General features: G+C 43.0%; 1 protein-coding gene across 3 annotated transcripts in view; it reads left to right on the forward strand.

Annotated features, from left to right (window-relative positions):
* The window catches only part of Mtmr2 (myotubularin related protein 2), a 62,859-nt gene that overhangs the window by 21,781 nt on the left and 16,479 nt on the right, over positions 1 to 24,599 (forward strand). For 2 of the 3 annotated variants that reach the window (XM_051155908.1, XM_051155909.1), the window contains 4 exons: positions 14,670 to 14,775; positions 18,237 to 18,312; positions 22,437 to 22,531; positions 22,928 to 23,038. In XM_051155908.1, coding sequence (XP_051011865.1) covers positions 14,670 to 14,775; positions 18,237 to 18,312; positions 22,437 to 22,531; positions 22,928 to 23,038 — 388 coding nt within the window. Of the gene's footprint in view, positions 1 to 5,142; positions 5,162 to 14,669; positions 14,776 to 18,236; positions 18,313 to 22,436; positions 22,532 to 22,927; positions 23,039 to 24,599 lie in introns of those variants that run through there. The other variant, XM_051155910.1, reaches the window with a different exon arrangement.

Consider the following 24,599-nt stretch of genomic DNA (forward strand, 5'->3'; position numbering starts at 1 on the left):
ATCTGGAATATTGGCCAAGGCCAGTAGAAGCAAGCTATTTGACTTAATGTCTAAGCTCTGTGGGATTTTCTGGGGTGGGGAAGTATGGACCACCAGGGGATAGCGGCCTTGGAAACATCTAAGATGCAGTTTCTGAGGGAACACCTGGAGCAGCTGGTGAGTTGCTGGAGCAGTCTGCAGTAGATTTGAAATCTGCTATGACAGATGACTAGGGAGAGAAGGTGAAGTTAAGATGTTTAGGGGAAACTTTTTCTTAGGTGTACATTTGAAACTTTTAGGTTTATGGTTCTGGTAGTTGGGGGAGGAGAGTCCCAAGTCCAGGGCAAAGGGGAGAAATCCCACTCTTAAGAATAGGCAATAGCTGCTGGGCATGGTGGTGTAAGCCTTTAATCCCAGCACTTGGGAGGCAGAGGCAGGTGGACTCTGAGTTTGAGGCCAGCCTGGTCTACAAAGCAAGTCTAGAACAGCCAAGGCCCTTACACAGGGAAACCCTGTCTCAACCCCCCACCTCCCTCAAAAAAAAAAAAAAAAAAAAAAGAAAGAAAAAAGAAAAAGAAAAGAATAGCCAATAGGTGGAAGAAAATTAGGCTGTTGGTTCACAAGAGTATTTATCTGGAGTTCATTTGACCTTGAAAGGTGGATTCAAGTTCATTCCACCACCACCCCTCTTTTTTTAAGTTTACAAAGCCGACTTTTCAGGCCCCATATGTAAAAAGGAGCTGCCATCTGTGTACAAGTTACAGCTGACCTGAGGCAGTGTGGCCTCCTGTACCTGTGAGGGGTGGGGCAGTGCTTCTTCTAGGGTTTCAGTGCAAGAATGAGATGGTGAGCGGTCTGTGTTTGGTCTCTGAAGAAGATTTGAGAGGTTGAGGGATGAGCATGATTGGAAAGTAAGTGTTGCATCTTCTACTTCTTCCATCTGGAGAAAGCACTCGTGAGGGAGATAGAGTTTGTAAGCCTTTCCACCTTATTTAAGAGATGGGACAGGTTATGGGAGGAGAAGATAATGGTAGGTGACCTCAAAGTTGCTTTCATAGATTCAATAATGAGGAGCTCAGCAGCCGTGTAAGCTCATATGACTCATATAAGGCTGGGCAAAGAGGGGATTCAGGAATATAAGAAGCCAGCTATTCATAGGAAGGATAAAATCTACTTTTTGGTACAGGGGACTTTGAGGGATTGGATTAGATGTTTTTTAGTCTAGGTGATGGCTTTGTGAGTTGGAGTAATGGTTAGTTCCAAGTAGACGACAAATGGACCTTAGTTTGTGAGACTCTATTAGCCCTGGCTAGACAAGAAATTTACAAGAGCAGTGTAGGTCAAGTTTTTAAACTCTATTTGTGGTTCTTTAATGCTTCTACCTCCCTTCCAGCCCCTACCCAGGTAGGATGGAAGGGTTAGAGGGGATACAGGGTGTAGATCTCTTTATACTTCGTTCCACCTGGTCAGGATCATCAGGTTCTTTGGGAAAACACCAGTCTCAGTCCAGCAGAACCAGCAGCCTTCTTCTTCCTCCATCCCTTCTTAGAGTGTCCCTAAAGTGTCCTTCCTCTCTCTCCCCTCTGCTATTTGTACCCTTTCAGAGTCCTCAGAATTAAACAAACTACAGCTGGCAAAGACCATGCTGGTCTCTAACCCCCATGAGGCTGTTATCAGCTGTGGGTAAACTAAGGCAGTCCCCTTTTCCACACTTGGGACTAAAACAAAAACATTTACATAGCATAAATGAGTTTTTAAAGAAACCAAAACTTCCACTACAAGGCAGGGACAGGCTGTTAAAATATTTGATAAATAGGGCATGCTGCAACTTATCTACTATGAGGAACTTTATTTGCGGGGGGGGGGGGGGGAGGAACTATGGCCTGGAGAAGGGGTAGAAGATGATTGAACATATGGACAGGTAGGCAGTCAGATGGGGACAGAGCCGTGAGGGCAGAGAAGGACAAAGAGAGAAACTGAGGAGGAGAGAGCGAGCCAGCAAGACAAGCGCAGGACTGCAGGCGGGGCCCTTGTATTGGGCAGGTGATATGTCAAAGGCTTCTAAGCCCCCAGGGGTGGGCTAGCAGGGCTGCCTATGTGCTAACCTCCCTTCCTTTTTGTTTAATTAAAAAATGAGGAGCTAGGAAGGGGTAGTGAGATGGGAGTGAGGATGTTGTGTGTGTGTTTTTTTTTAAGCTGTTTGCTGCTTACTTGGGTTCAACGATATCTTTGAGGACCCTAAGAGAATGGGGTGGGGGTGGACTGGGGAAGTCCTGAGAGAGCCAGCTGCTTTGCTGCCGTCCAGGATCTGTGAGAACACCCGAGGATAGGAAGGAAAGTGCAAGCCCGGCTGACACAGTGTGTAAGCTTAGACTGGTGCACCTGTGGGCAGCTGCTTCGGTGCTGTCCTGGATGTAGGAAATAATACTGGACCTGAACAGAATACTGGAACATATATATGGGCAGAAGACAAAATTAAGATTACAGAGAAAATTCTTTTTTAGGTGCACATTTGAAACTTTTGGACCCATGGTTTTGGTATTTGGGGGAGAAAAGGGAGGAATCCCACCCTCTGAAATAGGCAATAGGTAGGGACACTTAGGATGTTTATTGGCAGTACTTAGCAGTGGTTCATTTGACCTGAGGGGTGGATTTCCAGTAGCTTCAGAGAATAATGATGATGATGATGATGATAATTAATTAATTTTGGTTTTTCAAGACAGTTTTTCTTTGTTGCCTTGGCTGTCCTGGACTCACTTTGTAGAACAGGCTAGCCTTGAACTCACAGAGATCTGCGTGCTTCTGCCTCCCTGAGTGCTGGGATTACAGACTGCGCTACCATGCCCAGCTCAAGAATTCTTCCTAAGTTTACAAAGAAAGTAAATTTTAAACATTATCTGGGCCAAGGAATGCAGGGAAGAGGGCAGGGTATGCCAGCCACACCCTGCAGTAGGTAGGGATCTACCATCCCAGCCTTTTGTTGACAATAAATGGATAAGGGTCTAAGAAATCATCTTTAGCTACTTCCTGCTGATATTGGGGGGAGGGCGAAAAGGCTAGAATGTTTGCCAAGTCTGGGAAGAGCGGGCTGGATGGCTAGGAAACTGCATGCTCAGCTGGAACAGTCTGAGGTTTAGGCTGGAGCATCTGAGTTCTGGATGCAGCTCTTGACACCTGGCAGGATGCTGAATCATATATACATATTAGGGGCAGAACATACATTTGAGACTTTTAGGCCCATAGTCTCGGTAGTTGGAGGTGGTATGTCGCAGGACCAAGGAAAAAGGAATAGATCCCACCCTCAGCCAAGCAGGCTGTTGTACTTATCTGAAGCCCATTTGTCCTGGGAGAATAGTTTGCAAAGGAGCTAAGTTTTAAACATGTTAGCATTACCATTGCAATTTGCAGTGAAATACACCGTAGAAAAATGCAGTAGACACACATCTTTGTGTCATTGTACAGGAGAGGACTGGGAAGTGACTTGGGTAACAGCATGAACACTCTTGGAGGCGAGCTCAGGGAAGACGGAGCCTTCTGTGAAGTGGAAGGAGCAGAAACGCACTTGATGGTGATTTTCAGTCTGACCACACATCATGGAAGGGACTTCTTCCCTCCACCCAGGAGACGGGTGTGTAAGTCTAGCACAATGAGAAACACAGTTTTAGAATCTTAGCTTGGAACCATGATAGCGGATTGCATAGTGGATTTTTTTGTTTTTTGTTTTTTAACCAGAGTTAGATTAACAAATCAGAACTCCAGTGAATGATTAATGTCAAAGCTCTGAACAATAGCATAGAAACAGGAAGAAAGCTGAAGCATTTTCCATTTCTTTTATATGAATCACTTCCTTATAGTTATCTAGGTCTCTGAGCAAGGCAAACCCGCTTGCCTTTTAAGTAAGAGATCTCGTGCCTAGTAGTTTTAACTTGCTAATGAATTGACTAATGAGCTAACATGGCAGATTACCTTGGGGTAAGAAGCTAATTTCCTGTTCTCTAGCTGTCAAGCTACCATTAGCTTAGCTGTCAATGTGGTCAGAGACCTGAGGAGGATGGATTGTAACCTAAATGACAGATGACTGGTCAGTCCATAGTCCACTACCTAGACGGTTGTCTTAAAGAGTTTCTGGGGTCCCCATGTCAGTGTGGGCACAGGCCGTCTGACCATCAGACACAGAAGAGGAGAGGCTTTTTCTGTGGAGGAAGAACATGAGAGAGACTGACTCACTTTCAGCAGTGTAGGACAATAGCTCTCAGGGTGTGCGGTTTGTCCACAGTTCAGGCCAGGCCCTAGCAACAGACAAAGCATTAAAGCAATTTTCCCAGTGGTTAGCATAACGCAATCCAGGGTTGATGTCATCTGTTGTGCCCAGATCTTCTTGGAGACCTTGGGAATTACTGTTAGGATTTGGAAGTCTCTGTATGTCAAAATAAGCTTAAACATGTTAAATGCCATATTCAGCAGGTCTCTGGCAGGTTTGAAGGCTAGCATTTTTTTTTAATTTTTAAAAACTTTATTAATTATTCCCTTTATATCCTAGTCATATCCCTTCCCTCCTCTCTTCCCAGTCCCATTCTCCCTCCTTGTTTCTCCAATCCCCCCTCCCCTATTCCTCAAAGAAGGGGAGCCCCCTCCTCCCACCCACCCCAGCATATTAAGTTGCACCAGGACTGAGTATGTCCTCTTAACCTGTGGTCTGGTAAGGTAGCCCTGCCAGGGGAGTGATTGAAAAGCAGGCAGCAGAGTTCACTTTAGAGTCATCCTCCATATGAGGACTGAGCTGCCCATCAGTTACATCTGTGTAGGGGGCCTAGGTCCAGTCCATGCATGGTCCTTAGTTGGAGCTTCAGACTCCATGCCCCACCCCCATTCCCAAGACCTGGTTAGTTGTCTCTTTGGCCTTCTTGTGGAGCGCCTGTCATCTCTGAGTCTTTCTATTCCCCGACTCCCAACTCTTCCATAAGACTCTCTGTGCTCCACCCTGTGTTTGTTTAGCTGTGGGTCTCTGCTTCTGTTTCCATCAGCTGCTGGGTGGAGCCACTCAGAGGACAGCTATGCTAGGCTCCCGTCTGCAAGCACAGCAGAGTGTCGTTAATAGTGTCAGGAGTTGGCTTACTCCAATGGGATAGGTCTCAGGTTGGGACAAGCATTGATTGGATGTTTCCTCAATCTTGTGGTCAGGGTAAGTTTTGTGTTGAAGCTTTTGTGGGTGGGTTGGTGTTCCCCTCTTTCCACTAGGAGTTGTGTCTAGTTAAGAAGGTGTCCTCTTCAATGTCTATGACTCCTTCTACTAGGAGTCTCAGCTAGAGTCACCTGCATATCCTCCCAGGGGCCTACCCTGTCATAGGACTCCAGCTTGTCATAATGAAACGCCAGCCCAAGGTTTCTCTCTGCTAGCCATCTGTCCTCCCGCCCTGCTTTCCCTAGGTCTGATATCAACCCTCATTTCTCTCTGTGTTTCCGTCTCTTGCCCTTTTCCCTCTCACCACTTCCGATGTTTTTTTGTTTCCACTTTTGAATGAGATTAAACGTCCTCCCTTGGGTCCTCCTTGTTACTTACCTTCTTTGGGTCTGTGAGTTGTAGTGTGATTATCCTGTACTATATGGCTATAAGTGAGTATATATGATGTGTGTCTTTCTGGATCTGAGTTACCTGACTCAGGATGATCTTTTCTAGTTCCACCCATTTGCCTGCAAATTTCAAGATTACTTGTTTTTAATAGCTGAGTAGTATTCCATTGTGTAAATGTACGGCAGTTTCTTTATCCATTCTTCAGTTGAGGGACATCTGGGTTGTTTCCAGTTTCTGGCTATTACGAATAAAGCTGCTATGAACATAGTTGAGTAAATGTCCTTGTTATATGGTGGGGCATCTTTAGGGTATATGCCCAGGAGTGGGATAGCTGTGTCTTGAGCTAGAGCTATTCTCAATTTCCTGAGAAAGTGCCAGGTTGATTTCCAGAGTAGTTGTACAAGTTTGCCCTGAATTAATTTATTGGCCCTGGACCTTAAAAATATGCCTGGCTCTGAGAAAGGGTGAACAGTAACCCATTTCTATACAGTAGCACAGAATAAAACAAATTTTAAGTTGTATTTTAATCTATTACATCAAGTCCATAAGCCAGAAAGCTTGGAGGTGAACCCTGAGCAGGCAGCTGGCAGCAAAAAACAGAAACAACATTGATTTATTCATGTATCTAAGAACTAGCAAAGACAGTTAGACATACATTTTAAATTAGCTTGTTTATCTGAAAAGACCTTTATAACCTTGAAAGTTCACCACCATATAAAGAACATTTTGAACGAAGTTTGAATTACATACACAATATGTTGTAAAAGTATAAATTTGAATCTCTATAAAAAATCTCTACGAATTTAAAATGAGATTGTTACTTTCTTGTTCTAAAAGGAGGTAAAATAAACAGAGAGCTCATTACGACTGAGAGGCTTTATGATTGGTGCTTTACACCATGAGGTCATTTTAAGATGGTGGAGTCACATGGCAGGTTGTAAGCCATGTGGTTGATATGGCAGTTTACATACATATGCATGCACATAGGTATGTCCTAAACAAGAGTTGAGCTTAGATTTTAAATGTCATACCCAATAAGCATATTACAAATCCTTAGATAAGAGTTTATAGTATAATCTTAATATATATATATATATATATATATATATATATATATATATTTTTTTTTTTTTTTTTTCCCCCTTTTGAAAACAGACTGCAAAGAACTCTAAAAGACTGTTAGGAGTTGGGGAGGAGAATCTTAGAGGTGTGTGGCCCTGGGAGCCGGGAGCAGCATTTGGATGTCTGGGGCTCATTTGTGTGTGGTTTGCAGAGTTTGGAAGTTTGGTGTATCAATTTTTGGGCTTCTAATGAGGCCAGATGTTTGCAGTTGAGTCCACTGAGCGCAAGGGAGGGGAAGAGCTTGCCCTTTTGAAACTCATGCAGGCTGTGTGGCAGAGGGGTGAGTGAGGGCACGAGTGGCTGCGAACAGCTTTAAGTGGAGAGCGAACCACATGAAGGAGTTGGACTGTAAGTACAATTTAGAACCAAATTCACAGAGGATTGGAGCCAAATTTGCAGACAAATGGTCCGCACATGCTTTATAGGGAAACTAGGAGAGGTGGGTCCCAAAACTCCATCAGGATCAAGCAAGTGGCCCAGGTGTCCCAGAGGAAGAAAATGGGTCACCCTAATACTGTAATGAGTACCTGGGGCTCCCTGTTGGAGACAGTGGTTAGGCCAAGGGAGCCTGGACCCTTTCAGAAGTCCATGGCCAGGCCTAAAAGGTGGGCTGGAAGGTGCTCTGGGTCTGATGTACCCAGGCCACAAGGGACGATGGGGCAGTCAGTCAACAGTCCAGTGCCCCTCTCTATGGCACTTTGAACATGGGTGGGGTGACCTGCAGGGGTTAGGGTAAGTCTGGGCCCAGTGAGCCTTCTGACCACATTTGAAACAGGGGTCTGGTGGTCTTCAAGCCATAGGCAGTGAGGGAGCCCGAGATGTCTCCAATGCTGGCTGACCAGCCTTGACCAGTATTTAGTACTTTTGGTTTAACAGGCCTTTTCATCTCTCCCACCTTAAAGACTTCTGCCTGTGGGGTTATGGGTCCCCTCTCCAATCACTTAAGTGTGGCCCTAATATTGAAGATCCTCTGGGAAAAGAAATGGATCATGAGGAGTTGTTTACCCTCTGGTTTGGGGGTTTAGATTGGTGTACTGTTAAGAGGGCCTTTGTGACGTGTTCTTGAAATTGAGATGGATTTTCATGTTTGTCCTGGATGACCTCCTAGACACAGCTCAGGAGGCAAGTTGTAAAATGATCTCTAGCTAGAATGCCCACTGAGGCATTGCAGTCTCACTAGGGATTCCGGTTGGGACCACCTCAGCCCTGGCCAAGTGTGCGTGTTAGTTGGTAGGTTTTGTCTGCATGCGCTTTAGCCTGCTCTCAAACTCTCCTGCGCTGTTGTGAAGTTGGTTGTTGGTTAGAATCATATATATGTTGTGGAAGGTGAGACTATAGGATTGGAATTTTTTAATGGAAGTAGAAGAATTAAGAGGTATAAGACTCCAGGTTTTTGTTTGTTTGTTTGTGTTTTGTTTCTATATGAGAGAGTTCACTCACTGAAAAGGGGGCATGGACCTTGACCGGCCATTCACCCCAGCAACCTCCCACAAGGGAGAACTGAGCCTGAATTAGGCTGGATGGGGAGAGATAGAGGGTGCCCCACTGTGGAGCAGGAGTGATGGAGTGGGGGTGGGGGCTAACGACTAAACGCTGCTGGTGGGCTGAAAGTGGATGCCAGAATGGAATGGTTAGAGCAGCCTGTTGCAGAAGAGGGAGAGGGGAAGACCAAGGGAGCCAGAGGAGAAAGAGCTGTGGTTGTGGCCAGTAAAGGGGGGTGGGGGCTCTCAGCAGGATCAAGAGGAGTGAAGGCTTCTTCTTATTCAGACTTCATAGCTAGAAGGAGGTGAGTTGGGGGAACAGGAAGAACAGAGGGAAGGCTTGGAGCAAAGATGAAAAGCTTGGACGTAGGGAGCCTCCCTCCATTTCCTCAATTACTGGCAATAGCTTAGCTGTCTCTAATAGTGTCCAGCTCTAGGGTGCCACGGGGCAGGCATTTGGATTGGTTATCTAAAGGGTATTGAGGGCATATTCGACTGCAAAGGTGGGTAGGTTTAGAGGCCCTTCAGTCAGGTGCGAGGTAGACTGGTCAGAAGTTCTCCAAAGGCATCTGAGGTATGGTTGAGGCTGCAGTTCTCCAGGGTTAGGTAAAGAGGAAGGTCCAGGGCCTGAAAGTCCAAGGTGTCCCAAGGACTCAGGGAGGACTGAATGAAGAAGGCACAAGTCAAACAATGGGTTGTCACCACACAGTTTGAGGGCCACGGCTAAAAGCTTGAGGAGACATGGGTGCCTGGTACCAGGACTTTCAAATGAAGCCAAAAGGCCAAAACTATGCTCAAAATCAAAGCCTCAGTCAAGGTGGGTGTCCTCAAAGGGTGTCAATAGTAGCCTTTAAGACTGTGCTTGGAATTACCTCTGCTTCCAAGAATACCTGTGGGGTGCCAGATGCTCATCAGGTCCTCCCTTGGATTGTGGGGAGTGGTTACAGTAACTCAGAGGGAAAACTTGCCAGTTGCCAGTGTTGGATGGGATGCCTAGCAATAGGTGAACTGGAAAGTGAGTCTGTTGCAGGTGGACTGGGGACAAGGGATAGGTCCTGATGTGGCTTAGACCCACAGAGGGAAGTGCACATGCACCAAGTCAGGGCATCAGTGTTATGACTTACTGGCTGAGTGCCCTGGTGGGTGTAGGCCAAGGTACGTTACAAAGACCATACTATGCAGCAGACCTCACACAAGAGGTTTATTGAGGGAGGTGGCTGTGTGCAGAAGCTGCCTCTGAGCAAGGGCAGAAGGGGAAAGAGCAGGAAGAGAAGGCATGGGTTTTTATAAGGGGTATAGCGCACACACATGGGGGGAATATGCAGCCCATGACAGCTGTGGAAATGTGTTGCATCTCGGCGGCTGACCATGATGTAGTCTGAAGGTAGGATTAGGATGGGGTTTTCCAGCAGCCTCTAAGGGGTTTGATTCCAACCACCCAGTCTTTTGATCCTTATTCTTTCACTCATGGGATTATCCAACAAAGACTTTGGGAGTGCCTGTCAGATGCATGTAAGATTCTAGGGACAGGTTAGATAGGAAGGGGAAGTGAGGCAGGCAGAGGAGAGCAGTGGATAAGGCGTGGTGGCGCACGCCTTTAATCCCAGCACTCGGGAGGCAGAGGCAGGTGGATCTCTGTGAGTTCGAGGCCAGCCTGGTCTACAAAATGAGTCCAGGATAGCCAAGGCTACACAGAGAAACCCTGTCTCGAAAAACAAACAAACAAACAAAAAAGAAAGAAAGAAAAATGGAAGGGTCGAAGGGCTGATGTCTGTGTGGGGCTGAAGACAAGTAAGAAAGCAAGAGTGTTGCAGGTGAAGATCATCTGTGTTGAGAAACTGAGTCCCTCTGCTTAGCAAGTCAGGAGGCAGAGTTGTTCTAGAGCTGATGAAGTGGGAATGTGGGTGAGGAATGTACCCTGATGTGCAGTAAAATTGCCACAAAGATAGCATCTTTGGAAAGGGCCAGGGGACCAGCCCTTTGTGAGTGAGATGCGGTTAATTAACAAAAGGATTATAACAAGTTGTATGAAAAACCATTTATCTCAGAAGTCTTTTTATATGTGAAGACAGAAAGGCACACTACTATAGAAACATGAGCACTGAGTTAGAAAAACGCTGATTTTATTTATTACATGTCGGGGGGAAAGCTGCCCTAATTCAAGTTGTTCAGGAAAGTAGACTCCTGGAATATGTCAGCTGAGGCAGAGTAGGGGTTTTGAGAAATCTGCCGTAGATGCCAGGATCATATTCTCTTAGGAATACAAATTCCAGCATGAGTGTGCAGGAGAGTTGTTGATGGATGCCCTGGACAAGAAAGTGGGTGGAAGAAACTGAGTAATATGGTAACAAACACATGTAACTAAGAGCTGATACTGTAAGAGAAGGCCAGGGTAGCGGGAGGTAGCAGGGATGTGGGGTTGACTAATGAAGTGCATGCATCTAGGAAACCTGAGGACCAAAGCGGTACTGTGTGATGAGTGACGTTAGCGACTGCATAATTTGCCCTGAGACCTAGTGCCTCGCCAGTTAGACGTTCTTATTGTCTGGCAGCCTATAATTAAAGGAGAGGTGGCCCTGCAACTCAGGCTCTCCAGTATTATGGCTAAAGTGATTAAGTGCAGTTAACGGCTGGAAACATAAGATGGAGAGTTCAGTTCCAGCTGGAAGGCCTTGGAACTTCTTGGGAAACCTAGGTTTTCAGAGTCTGATAGGAAAGGTAGCATGCTAATAAATGTGCTGAGCTAAAGAAATAGCTTGTGTAGGACGACATGAGGTTTGGGCTTGTGGAATGATTAGTAAAACAGATCTTGACATGAAGATGAGTCATGAAGAAATGCGGGGATGGGGGCCAGTGGAGATTAGATGTGTTGCATCAGTAGCCATGGTAACGAGAGCACGCATACACTATTGCCGGAGAAGGAAAAGAAGGGTCCTGAAACAGAGCTGTGCTACTGTGTTCTGGCCCCTTAGTCTGCGAAGCCCACCAAGAGCAACACCTGATATGGGACAGCAGCTTTCGGCGATCTGCGTGTGTGTGTGTGTGTGTGTGTGTGTGTGTGTGTGTGTGTGTGTGTGTGTGTGTGTGTGTGTGTGTGTGTGTGTCTGTGTTTCTGACATAATCACAGGGAGAATGCTGTTACACACCCACACTCTGGTGCCCTCTAGTTTGATCCTTAGTCTGAAATGAGAACTGAAAGGCTGCCCGGCACATTCTTGCTTTAAAGCCTAGAATTTTAAATCTGAGGCTTTGAACTTTTTGCTTATTTCTCTTATATATTTTTCACTTTGCTTTAACAATCATTTCGTTCCTCAGTGCTACCTGCTCCATTGTTCTGACAGTGATTTTCTAGTAATGTAGTACCTATAATTTCTGCTTCTGGTTTATTGCTTTTAAAAGTTATTATCCCCATTCTCTCAGAAGGTTGTGAGGTAGCACTATATGTATTTTAATTTTCCTAAAAAGACCTTGAAGTTGCTGTATTCGTTGGGGTTTTATTTAGTTGTACAGAGCAGAAAACTCTAATGCACTGATTTTGGGAATTGAGGTTCATTTTATGTGACATGAATTTCAGGGCTATGAGCACGGCTGTGGCTGCTAGGCTGTTCTGTAAGGCCCTAAAAACCCACCCCCTGTCCTGGTGCACATTTTGTAGGCCCCCTTTTTACAGAATGGCTGCTGATATTTTCACTTCAGGCAAGAAAAAGTGAAGACAGTCGGCCTATCTTGCTTATACTCCACGCTCCCTTCTAGTCAGAAAAGATTTCCATGGCCATTAGCAGACTTCCCATCTACTGTCAGGGACCAGACTTGCCTCTTCTGGGTCTCCCAGCCACAAGGGAACTAAAGCAAGTGTGTCTTCTCAGGCTCAGCACAGGATGCCATGGGAGAGGATCAGGACTCTGAGATTGAGTAGCAAATGAATGTCAGCTAAGCTGTGGCCTTAAGCTTTCTTTCACCTGCTAAGACCAACAATGTTAAATTCATCAGAGGTTAGCTACAAACAAGAGGAACATTTGCAGTCCATCAGTTTTCATTTTTTGTATGTCATTTTGTGTATAATTTATGACCCACCATATATACTGTTACAGATTACTAACTATAAACAAATATAACTACACTCCTTTCATCCTTTTAAATGAAATGACAGGTGTTTTATTTCTTTAGCAGTGGTTTTATTTATTAGTTATGTAGTTGCTATAGACAGGACTCATTTATTTTAAAGTTAAAATACTTAATATTGTTACAGACCTAAGGAAGGATTTCAAGAAAATATAATGAAACAAATTTAGACTTTTTGTGTAAAGAAAACTTTTATTATATTTGGGAATGAAGTCTAAAACTATCACATGGTTTTTAAAGCTGGGCATGGTGGTTCATACCTGTACTCCCAGCATTTGGGAGGCTGAAGGCAGGAAGATTAGAAGTTGAATGCCAGCTACATAGTGAGGCTACTTTTTAAAAAAAAAGGTTTGTGTGTGTGTGTGTGTGTGTGTGTGTGTGTGTGTGTGTGTGTGAAGACACATGTCTGTATATATATTTTAAATCTGCATTTTAAGCTTTAATGCAGTGCCTTTTTATTGTTGACTTTTCTTTTTTTCTTTCTTTTTTAAGACAGGGTTTCTCTGTGTAGCCTTGGCTGTCCTGGATTCACTTTGTAGACCAGGCTGGCCTCAAACTCAGAGAGATCTGTCAGTTTCTGCCTCCTGAGTGCTGGGATTAAAGGCGTTCACTACCTCGCCCAACTTCTTGGAATATTTCAATTTGAATATTTTACAATGATTTAGATTTTGTAGAAGTAAAAATGATATGAGAACATATTTTTTATCCTTTAGGAACTTAAAATGTGGGGGACTGGATGTACATATTTGACGTCAGGAAATAAAAAGTGTAATGTGATCAAGTATGAGGGTTGTATAAGAATTTTAAGAAGTAAAGTAGACTGTTGAGTGTGATTTCTTACGTAGAGGAATAGTTCATTCACGACAAGCTTGGTAAGCATAGGGTCTGATGTGATCGGCAGCCCCAGGACACGAAGGCTGGCTTTTCTGCACCCCAGCCTTGCTGAACCATGCCTACTTCCTTGGTGTACTTTCATGTTGCCATTCCTCTGGAACTATTTTTTTTTTAATTCATAAAAATTTATTGCATAACTTCTTGTTTTTAATGTTTAGTTTCTTAAAATTTAGAATCTTTGTCATTCGTGTAAAATAGTATTATATGATACATTGTGTGCTCCAGGTTCCCCTACCCTCAAAAATTCTAAGGCCATCTGACACTTCTTTGCTGAAATAAAGACTCCTCAAACAGCATGTGAATATGTTTTTAAAAAGAAAATTAACTGAACAAAATTTTAATAGCACTGCATTAATCAGCCTTAAAATCAGACTCTTGGATCTTCTACCTTTATCAGGAGGTTATCATTCAATCATTGTGGCTTTAAAGCTCACAAATCAGCCACCGTTGTAGTTTGTTTACTAAACCAACAGGCAACATAACTTTTCAATAAACACTATGTGGCTGTATTTTTGGCCAAAAGCAGTATTCTTAGCCAAAACCTACTCATTAATGTAGGATATTAACCAACCCACTAAATGAGACACTAAAAAGAAGAAAAAAAAAATACAAGAATAATTCTTAAGTTCTAGTTGGTTTGGTACATTAACATAAATTCTGTTTGGAATGCCTGTTAAACATCATGTGCACTATGGTCAGGCATTGTTCTTTGCAGTACTTTCTGTTTGGCTTCTTTACTGACCTGGCAATTTGCTCTTTAAGGACTCAGTTCCTAGGCAGTCCTGTGTTCCCAGGCACTGAGGCGGGAAGACTAGGTTCCCTGTCAGCCCAGTAAAGGCACTGAAAACTTGCACCAAAACAAAACACTTTTACAAAGGGTTGGAGTACAGCTCAGGAGACAATGCCTGGCAAACAAGAGATCAGATTCAGTCCTTGGTTTTTCTGGGGTGGGGGTGCTGGGAGGAGCTGTTCTCAAGTGGCCCATTTATTCACTTGCACAAGCTTGTCACAAGCTTGTCAACCACATGTACATGGGACTTGTGCCAAATTTACCTTTGAATGGTTGTGTCTGACATATGGTTTTGCATATTGCTGTGCAATGTTGTTTTAAGTGTTTTTACGCTTATTTATTTTGTGTGTATATGTTCTCATGCGGGTGCTCATGTGCAATGGCATGTGTGTGGTTGTTAAAGGACAACTTATGAGGACAGGGATTGAACTCACATCATCAGGCTCTGAGGGAAGCCATCTCACCAGTCCCCGCTTCTACCAGTCTGTACCCACCCCCCCAATACCTCCTCCCACCCCCTGGTGGTTTTCCAGTGGCAAGCATACTTAACTCTTTAAACAGAGTCTGCAATTCTCTTGTCTTCCTAGAAGCCACTAAGAGGCAACCAGGAATCTGCTATGATGCAAATTGCAATAAATATTGGAGTTATAAATCAAACATTTAAGATTGGTCTACAAAGCCCAACACACTGCGTGTTTCTGTTTTGTAGTGCTTCCACTTCTCACTCAGAGAACTCGGTGCACACCAAGTCAGCTTCTGCTGTGTCCTCAGATTCCATCTCTACTTCCGCAGACAACTTTTCTCCTGATTTGCGGGTATGTATGCTCCTTGAACATACTGATGATAGCCATATTGTTTAGTGTCTGCCCAGCACCATTAGTAAAACTCGTAATAGTTAAGTAGGTGATGGCAGAAAGTTCTTAAAGCCCTCCCTCTTTATAAATTACCCTAGACCAGGCCAGCTAATCTGAGTGCTTATTTACTATTTAAAAAATGAATCATTTATTCCTTAAGGTAGCACTTTTAAGTATTTTGTCTAAAGATTTTTTGTGATATGATTTTCCTGGTTCCTTCCATAATAACAGGGAGCAATACGAGCATGCGTTGAGAACTGTAAGCCGACTGTTTCTCTAAGTGATGAACTTAAATGATCTTTTGTAATACTTGCAGTTTTGTCTCAGATTAAGTAATATGTCCAGAGCCACATAGATGATACTGCAGCTAGCCAGTTGTGTTGGCAGTTCATTAGCCAGGGTTCTTTAAATGGATAGAGCTGATTGGATGGAAAACATATGCATAAGGGGGATTTATTAGAGTATCTTAGAGGCTTTCATCCTAGCAATCCTATGATGGAAAGGCCAGGAATCTGATAGTTGTGGAGACTGGCTGTCTTCAGCAGTCCCTATCTGGTGAATTTATAGAGAGCTGAGCTGCTGTCTTTAGTCTATGCTAGAATCTGGAAGAAGTATATTCTAACAACGGTGAAAGAATGCCTCAGCAACAGAATAGATGAGCGTGCCAGCAAGAGTGAGGGCAATCAGGCAAAAAGCCAAAGCTTCCTCCTTCCATGTCCTTTTAGTGGGCTGCCACCAGAAGGAGTGGTTCAGATATATGGTGGGTCTTCCCACTTCCCCTGGTCTAATTATGGAATCCCTCATGCTGTGCCCAGCTGCTTGAGTTTAGTTAATTCCAGACGTAGTCAAGTTGACAGCCAAGATGAGCCACCACACCAGTGTTCTATACTGTTGAGTCCAATTCTGTGATTAAGTCACATAAGCGGTAAGTGATGGTCATTGTTACACATCTCAGTACCTTTTCAAAGTACCCCAGTGTTTATAAGTCTTATTTCTACAAAATTAACTGTATCAGTGGTGCACTGAGGCATTGGGTATATCTGTGGATTCATTCACTTCTCTTCAGCCACTTACCCGTGAGGGATGGAGAAATGCATTTTATGTATGATTAATCCTACCCTTTCTCCAGAGCTTCTTTTTAAACAGTAGACATTGATTTTTATGGTTCTGAAAGATATGTCTGCAAGCATAGTCCTGCCTTGCATTCACACATGCTGGAGAAGATAAACGTCTTCAGTAATGAAGTTCTTTGCTGTTGAGCATTCACTGAGCATATTATCTTTTTCATTTTAATAAATACTTGAAGACTGGATAGGGATCTATAAAGTTCCTAAAATATTTGTCATTATCTTTTGTGAAACACTAGATTCAAGGCATTTCTCCAGTTCTAGGACTTATCTTCATATCTGTGTGTGCTGTGCTAATTACAGTGGCTTCCTGGTGTGCTCGTTAGCATCAGGAAGAACACATGTGTTTAGGGCAGGCTTGACACTAGTACAGTGGTGTAACTCTATTCCTGCCCTCTTTATTAACACTGATAAATGTGTGGCTTATATCTATTTTTGTCTATTGTTGGATTAATTAAAATAAAGTAGGGCATAAGTGTAATTTTGAACTGTTTTGGTCTACTTGTGGTCAGCTCTTACTCCTTAGAAAACAGAATAGAAAAACCAAAAATAAATAAAAACAGAATGGTTAAAAATGTAATTTTTTTTAGTTAAAAACAAAATTTAGCTCTATTGTCACCATCACTGAATAAAGCAGCAGTTCTCAACCTGTGGGTTGTGACCCCTTTGGCAAACCTCTGTATCCAAAAACATTTACATTACAATTCATAATAGTAGCAAAATGACAGTTATAAAGTAGCAATGAAAACAATTTTATGGTTGAGGTCACCACGACATGAGGAATTTTATTAAAGGGTCATAGCATTAGGAAGGTTGAGAACCACGGTCATAAAAGCTTCTCTCATTTTCTTAGGATACCGTATATGCCATAAATAATGTGACTGGCTCACACTTGTTTATAATGAGGGCCGGAGTGTTGATTAGTACATAAAATGTTGTTATTTATTATTTTTATTAGGTGAATTTAATTTTAGATCAGTTTAAAGAAAAACTGCAAATTGTTAGTAAAGAGTTCACACATAGTTGTGTGCACTTTCTTGTGCTATTATTAATGTCTTATGTTAGTAGTATATTGTGTGTCACAGGTAGTGAGCCAGTACTTATGCCCATTGCTAAAGGCTGGCTGCCTTTGATCCAGATTTCCATAGTTTAACTCAGTGTCTTCTCTGCCCCTGGAGTTCTTACCCAGAATGTTTGCGTGTCTCTCAGGCATCCTAACACTGTGACAGTTCTTGTTCCGACTCTCAGATTGGAGAAGCACTGACCAGATGTTCTGTAGACTATGTGCCATTTTACTCGTTACACTGGGTTACTGGTTGTGGAGAGACCTCGGAGATGAAGTGCTATGTCCCCAGCCAGGTTTTGTCCTGTCACCATCTCATTACCACAGAGTTCACCCTGACCACTTACTGCTTGAGGGGTTGGCTTTATTCAGTGTAGGATATTCTCTCTCCTTATAATCTTTGGAAAGAAGTTGTTATATACAGCCCATCTTTGAGAGCTGTGCCCAGCAACCTGATCCAGGACAGAACTCCTACGTACATTTGTTCGTGTTGTTAATGGGAGCTGTATTTCTTCGTCCTCCCTTGTTGAGTTACTTCCCTAGCCATTTTCTTCCTTGTGTACCTGTGGATATTAGTGCACACCTCACAGTGACCGGTGCTCTCACGGTGGGAGCTCCCACTGGGAAAACTGTCGTAAAACCGCACACCCGTGGTGATGGTCGAAAGTTCCTTACTTTCTGCGTTGTGAGATGCTCATCTAATACCTTGTGCTCGTTGTATCATTGTAACCTATTTTTTCAAAGGATCCTGTTTCCTTTTTATCTTTTCTGCGCTCTCTCTCTCTCTCTCTCTCTCTCTCTCTCTCTCTCTCTCTCTCTCTCTCTCTCCAGCATTCTCCCCCTTTCTGTTCTGAGTACCCCCTTTCTCTTCTCTGCACCTCCTTTTCTCTGCTCTCATGATTCTGCACCCATCCGCCTGCCTGCCTACATGTCCGCTTGTCTGCCTCTATCCCTTCTCCAGGTCTTCAGTCCTATCCCTTCCCCAGTAAGCCTCCTTAGACCATGTCTGTTGCATGGCGTATTTTCAGGGGCATACCTTGGCATGGGCCTGCCATGGTGCTCCCTTGGCCTCATTATATTTCATAACAGCAATACCACAGTTTATATAATTTGATTTAAAGTAATATAATAACATTTTAATTTCAAATAAAAACAAACAGTGTAAAGTGAAATTTGAATAAAAAAAATAGCCCTTGAATAAAAAAAATGTTTTCTCGTATACCCCCATCCAGGTCCTGAGGGAGTCAAACAAATTAGCAGAAATGGAGGAACCAGCCCTGCTTCCAGGAGAAAACATTAAAGACATGGGTCTGTAATGATATTTTAAGTTTTGTTTCTGACTGTGCACAGCTGTTGATTCTCCTATAGGTTCTAGGCTGTGAGCTGCAAGCCCAGACCTAGCGCTGTTTGGAGTGTTCCAGTCTGGCTCTTGGGAAATGCACAAATTTAATGTTATTCTTTTTAAATTGTTGCTGAAGTCTGTGAAGGAAAGTTTTATTATTTTGAATTATTTCATTCAGATACTGGGTTGCTTAGCTAAAGGCATCAAACAGATCATTTTTATTGAAGTACAGATTCTCATTTGCTACTTTTTATAATTACCTTCCTTGGATAAGCTCGGGTTAATTTTTACATGAAGTCTTGCATGTCTGCTGCAGAACAAGCATTTGTATGTCAACAAGATTTGCTTCCTAGTGCGGTACTTGTAAACAGAAAAGCTGTACTTGGTGTTCTTGCTTTGCTATGCTTGCTCACAAAACAAAATTAATAGGTTTTGAGGAGTAATATGTTGGGAGGGTGAAGAAAGTGGTTTCTTAGCTAAAGCAAGCACCATATTTCATGTTACAGTTAGTTATATTCTTTTAAAGGAAATTCTTCTTTTTCCTGCGTGTTCTCAGGCAGGGACTCAGGCTTGATAGTAACTCCTAAGCCTAGCTTCACAGCACTGCTCGTCTTTCTGATATGGACACTGAGTAACTTCCCCTATCTCTGTCCCTCAGCTGCGTGTGTGACTAAGCTGATCCGGTTAGCTGCTATTGAGTTAGATATATATTATCAGTATGGGATGCTAAGTGGCAGGCATAGTTATCATAATGATCCTTAGAATACTAATATTGTGGGAAAGACGGTAGCCTGCCTCGGCAGATGAGGAAACTACAGCACAGAGGGTTTCCTCTCTAGCCAGACCACAGCGCAGCCTCTAATGGGTTCTGTTCTGCTGTTCTAATCCTGCTGTGAGCGCTGCTTCCACTATAGTGTATAGTCTTACAAAAGAATCTCTTAGTGGCCACTTTCCTTCACTGTCAGCATGCCCTCGGACTTCAGCCACAGCCGACTTCCTTATTGCTTGTTCTTTTTAGTTGATTATAATTAATTAGTAGGTTTGCCCACATATGGGTTCTACCCTCCTGTATGTAAATAAGTGCCTCTGTCTGTGAACCAGGCCTAACTGTCCCATGCATCCTGTTTCAAAGGTTCTTAGCCTCCGACTCACTCTTTATCTTGCATTCTCACCTGCAGGGCTTGCTACCTGTGCTTCTGCTCTTTCGCAATTTAGCTATCCTCCTGGTTACCGCATGTGGAGGCATTTGAGTATATTAATGCCGATACCTATGAGTGACTTGATGTGGACATAGTTAATAATGATAAAGAAACCTCCATATGCGTAGTACAATTAAATACATGTAATAAAAAGCAAAAATGGTAGTAGAAGTATTAAATGAATGCTGTAGGAATTAATAGTCTCAGAATATCATGGCCTGGTAGTCCCACAGTTGAGTTACTCAAACTTTAATGGACGGGTCAGGTACTAAGCAGACAGACAGTGCTGTGAGTGGGTTAGCTTTGCTAAGAGATAGCCTAATGTTCATGGCAAGAAATGTTTTTAGTCAGGAGAGCTGGCTCCACTCTTACAATAATCATTAGTTCTGTAATGCTGATTGGCTCATTTTACTTTTCTGCACATTGATGTTCTCATTTAAAAGTTGTTAGCAAGTATATTCTTATATTTAAGGCTGACTGAGGCTAAATTATACATGCACAGGTGAAACGTGCTTCATACGCTTTAAGTGCTGAGTGGCCGGTGCTGGCTGACTTTGCCCTTCACTCCCCGCTCAGGTTGCTAGTCTCTTTTCTCCCTGGTGTGAACCAGTTAAAAGCATCTGGTTGTAGAGTATTTATTAATTCTAGAAGATGCCTATAACCCTTCTAGCTCCCAAATAATTGAGCAGAGACCTCTTGATTTACTTAACAAGCTTTAGCATAATAACTAGACAGGTACGATTTAAACTAATTTTGTTAGTCTGTCTACTTTGCAGCCACATTCCCCAAGTCTTGGCTAGATCTGCTCCATCAGGCCACATTCTTTCTCTCCATCTTCCTCCTTCCTTCTCCTCCGTTCTTGGCCTCGTGGTCCCTACCTGAGACTCTAAGCCCAGGAACCAAAGCCCCACTTACCTCTCTTCTGCTCAGTTATAGGCTGTCTAGCTTTTTTTTTTTTTTTTTAATTAACCAATCCAAGATAATTGGGGGCAAAATTTACACAACATTATTCGGTGTATGTGAGAATGCACTCATCTGGACTGTAACCAAACCCTGGGGACCAGAATTTAGCATCTGAATACACAGAGCACCAGACCAACTTGCGACAGCATCTCTGAGTGCCTGCAGTGAGAACGGCTGTAGAGCGAGGCACAGGCAGCTGTGGCAGTGGGGACAGTGGTGTAGGCCTCTGTATTTGCACAGTCCTTGCAACTTTAGAAGCCTGTGTGTGCTTCCTTTCTCCTTGTCTAATAATGAGGAAGTGCAGGAAGGACACCCTATGATGATTATAGGATATGAGTGAGGATTGCTTGTCCTGCAGGAAAAAACTGGCTCTGATATTGTCCAGAACCATTTCAGTGATACTAATAAAACTTTCTTAGCTAAGCTACAGAATCATAAGGGAAACAAAATCCTCTTTATATACTGATGGGCTTATTTAATTTCAAAAGTTTCCCTCTAAATGAAACTTGCATTGGAGATTGGTTAAGAAAATGTAGCTCACACTTCCTGGGGGAACTCATTTGAAGTTTAGGACAATTGTTAAAAGATTGGTTCCAGTTCATATCCCATACAAAGTAGTTAGCCCTTCAAATAGATTAATATGAAGGCAAAGTCAGTAAGCTTCAGTGTCTCATAGAGTGTGGAGGTCATTGTATCCACCAGAGCTCCCTGGGAAGGCTGTAGAGTGTTGTGGCTCTTCAAACTGACCTTATTTCCTTGAGGGGAATCATGCTTTGCTCTGATAATGGCATGAAGGGAACTTATAATATTTTGAGATTTAAAAACAACAACAACAACAAAACCTGTATTATAGTGGTGGTGCACACCTTCAATCCCAACGTTTGGGAGGGAGGCAGAGGCAGGCAGATCTCAGTTTGAGGCCAGCCCAGTCTATAGAGCAGAGTGAATTCCAGGACAGCCAGGGGGCTACCCAGAGAAACCCTGTCTCAAAAAACCCAAAAGTAAGTGAACAAGTAAATAAAGTAAGAAATTAAAAAAAAAAAAATTAAGTCCTGTATTCTGCATTATGAAGTCTGCCATGTTAAATATATTTTTATTAGTAGTTGTACTAGCCTGTTTAATCAGTGTGTGCTTTTAGAAGCATAATACCATGTGGGGCCATCATTTAGCTTTTAATAAAACATCGATTATGTTTATTTCCTTCTAAAATTTGATATTAGTTACTTGGCCAGGAATATACTATTCTCTTGCTAAAATATATTTTTTTCAAAGAGGCCTGGAGAGCTGACCCAGTGGTTTAGAGCACTTTCTACTCTAGCAGAAGACTGGAGTTTGATTCTCAGCACTGTCTGGGCGTAAGGCACGCACACAAAGTTCACATACATATATCCAGGCAAAATGCTGAGACACAGAAAAAAAAAAAAACATTCAAAGAAATGTTACTCTACCTGCAGTCTGTTAATGCCTCAGAAGTGTAATCAGCTCAAAGCGTTCTGGTATTGTGCGTATTGTGGTCATTTTGTTTTTAGAGAAATAATGTAATGTGAACTGTGGCTGAGAATGCCAAGCAGTCTAGAGAGTGGTGGAAGAGGCCTAGGAACTGGGAAACGAGTGTTGGCTCTGTACTGATAGGTTGATCAGCACCTTCCTCCTGTCACTCCGACCTCTGACCTGCTCTGTTCTGTGGGGCAGGGCTGGATCCTCACTGTCTCAGGAGAGGCCCCCTCTGCCTTTCTGTTTATTCTACTTCTGCTGTTCTTAGATTAAGGCAAAGTTGGAATCTTGGATTAGGCTTCTGAAGGTTTTTAAAATAATTTATTGTGATTTTTGTCATAATTAGCCAGGCAGTCAGATTAATTTTATAAAATGTGGAAGCTGCTTTTACTAGCACATAGTGTCAAGTAAATTATGGTGATTTGTCTTTTCAGCCAAAGACGTGACTTACATATGTCCGTTTACTGGTGCTGTGCGAGGAACGCTGACTGTTACAAATTACAGATTATACTTCAAGAGCATGGAACGGGTGAGGCTTCTTTGGTTTTGATTTTTGCCTCTATATTTGTATGTGTTTGGGATATTCTCTTCTGAGTAAGTAGCTGATTTTTTTTTATTATTAAGACAAAGTCTTAACTATATATTCATGGCTGTCCTGGAACTCACTATGTAGACCAGGCTGGATTCAAACTCAGAGATCTGCCTGCCTCAGCCTCCAAGTGACGGAACTAAAGGTGTGCATCATCATGCCCAGTTCACTTCTGGGTAACATTTGACTAAAGCATTTCTGGTTTGGATTTTTTTAACATTTTGGGGGAACAGGTGTTAGAGATTGAACCCAGGGTCTTGTTCATGCTATTCAACACTTTACAGTTTTGCTTTTGTTTTTTTTTTAAAGAAACTCTGTTTTCCTGTCATCCTGCAGGATCCCCCATTTGTTCTAGATGCTTCTCTTGGAGTGATAAGTAGAGTAGAGAAAATTGGTGGTGCGTCTAGTCGAGGAGAGAACTCTTACGGCCTGGAGACTGTCTGCAAGGTAAATTTTACACTACTGTGCTTGTATTGGTTTGGAAAACTATTAAATAGAACCTATACTTGGAAACTTGTACAAGTAAATTGAATACTTGAAATGTATTCTTGTAGTAGCAAATGTTCTTTGCCATTAAGACATGGAATTTAATACCGGGACCTAATCAACACCTTTGCACCTCTTTCTCCTTCTCCCTCCCTGCCTCCCTCTCCTTCCCTCCGTTGCCCCTGTGCCCCTGCCCCCCACCCTCCCAGCCCCACTCTGTCTCTCTCATTTGTGCTCTCCCTCGCTCTCTAGACTAGACTGGCGTCAAACTCAGAGATCTGCCTGCCTCTGTCTCCTAAGAGCTGGGATTGAAGGTACAGCCAGGAATATCTGGCTTGTGCACATCTCTGTTCCAGACCACGTTACTTCTGTCTCATCCTCTCAGTGCAGAGTATGCATCATCCAGAATGTTTGAATATATTTATGTTAGGTGTTTGTTGAATTTAGTGTATTTTTAGTATAATGGCTATCATTTCTGTGCATAGATAGTACAGTCTCTTGGTCATTTCTCTTTAGCAGTAAATAGCGCATAAGGTATAAGACAGTGTGAAAGACTTGAAATTTTAACATTTTAGATATGTTTTTCTGTGGACCTGTACCATTCTGAATTATAGTTGGGTCTTTGCTGGGGAGAGGTTTAACCAGAGAGCTGATCTGAGTGTCTTTATAGGAAGATACAGTATACAAATATGTGTTCCTACAGAATACGTTTGGTACTGTAGTTTGGCTCAGATTTGCCGTCAGCTATTTTATTTGTATTGAACATGTACTGTGTAGCGCATCTCTCTGCATGGTTGTTCAAAATTACCAGGAGTATCCTATGCCAAAAAACAGATGGACAATTTATATAGCTCTGATATCAGAATTATTGAGTAGCAATAAATTTACAACATTTACTGGTTTCATTGACCCTTGTAGCCTGGCTGAAGGTTCTTTTATTCTAGTCTTAATTGGTAGTATTTTCTCTGCGGTCACACAGTAGCTGTGTCTGCATCTCGGCTGGCAGAATGAACAAGTTAAAGAAGCTGCAGTGGAGGTCCAGGTTTCAGAAGTAGGCTGGGTCTGTGTCTGCAGGTCGTAGTGAGTCACACTAGTGCCTGAGGGAGCCAGAGCAGGAGGTGGGTCTGAGTGACCAGTCAGATTAGATGGGAGAACACACAGGCAGTCAGGAATTTAGCAGGCTAGCCCAGCCAGAGCCCAAGTTCAGGGAATTCTCAGTTCCTGACATACCAGATTTCAGGAGCTTTGGGGTCCAGATGAGGGAGCTATATTTTTCATAGTCTAGTGTGTCTGGAAAGTTCTTGGCCTTGATTTCCTTGAAAGGATTTTAACATACCATGTATTCTTGCAGCCTCAGTTCACTACACTGAACTTTAGGGTAGCTCCCTTTCTGCTCTCAGGAATCACTTATCATTCTGTGTTGGATGGGTGATGGGGCCATTTCTGGGTCCTCCTGAGGGTGCAGTCACCTTCCCCAGAATGGCATCTGAAATTGCTTGTAAAATGGAGTCTTGTGAGGCAA

This window comes from Acomys russatus, chromosome 14, assembly GCF_903995435.1.
Source record: "Acomys russatus chromosome 14, mAcoRus1.1, whole genome shotgun sequence".
In the NCBI taxonomy this organism is placed as follows: Eukaryota; Metazoa; Chordata; class Mammalia; order Rodentia; family Muridae; genus Acomys; species Acomys russatus.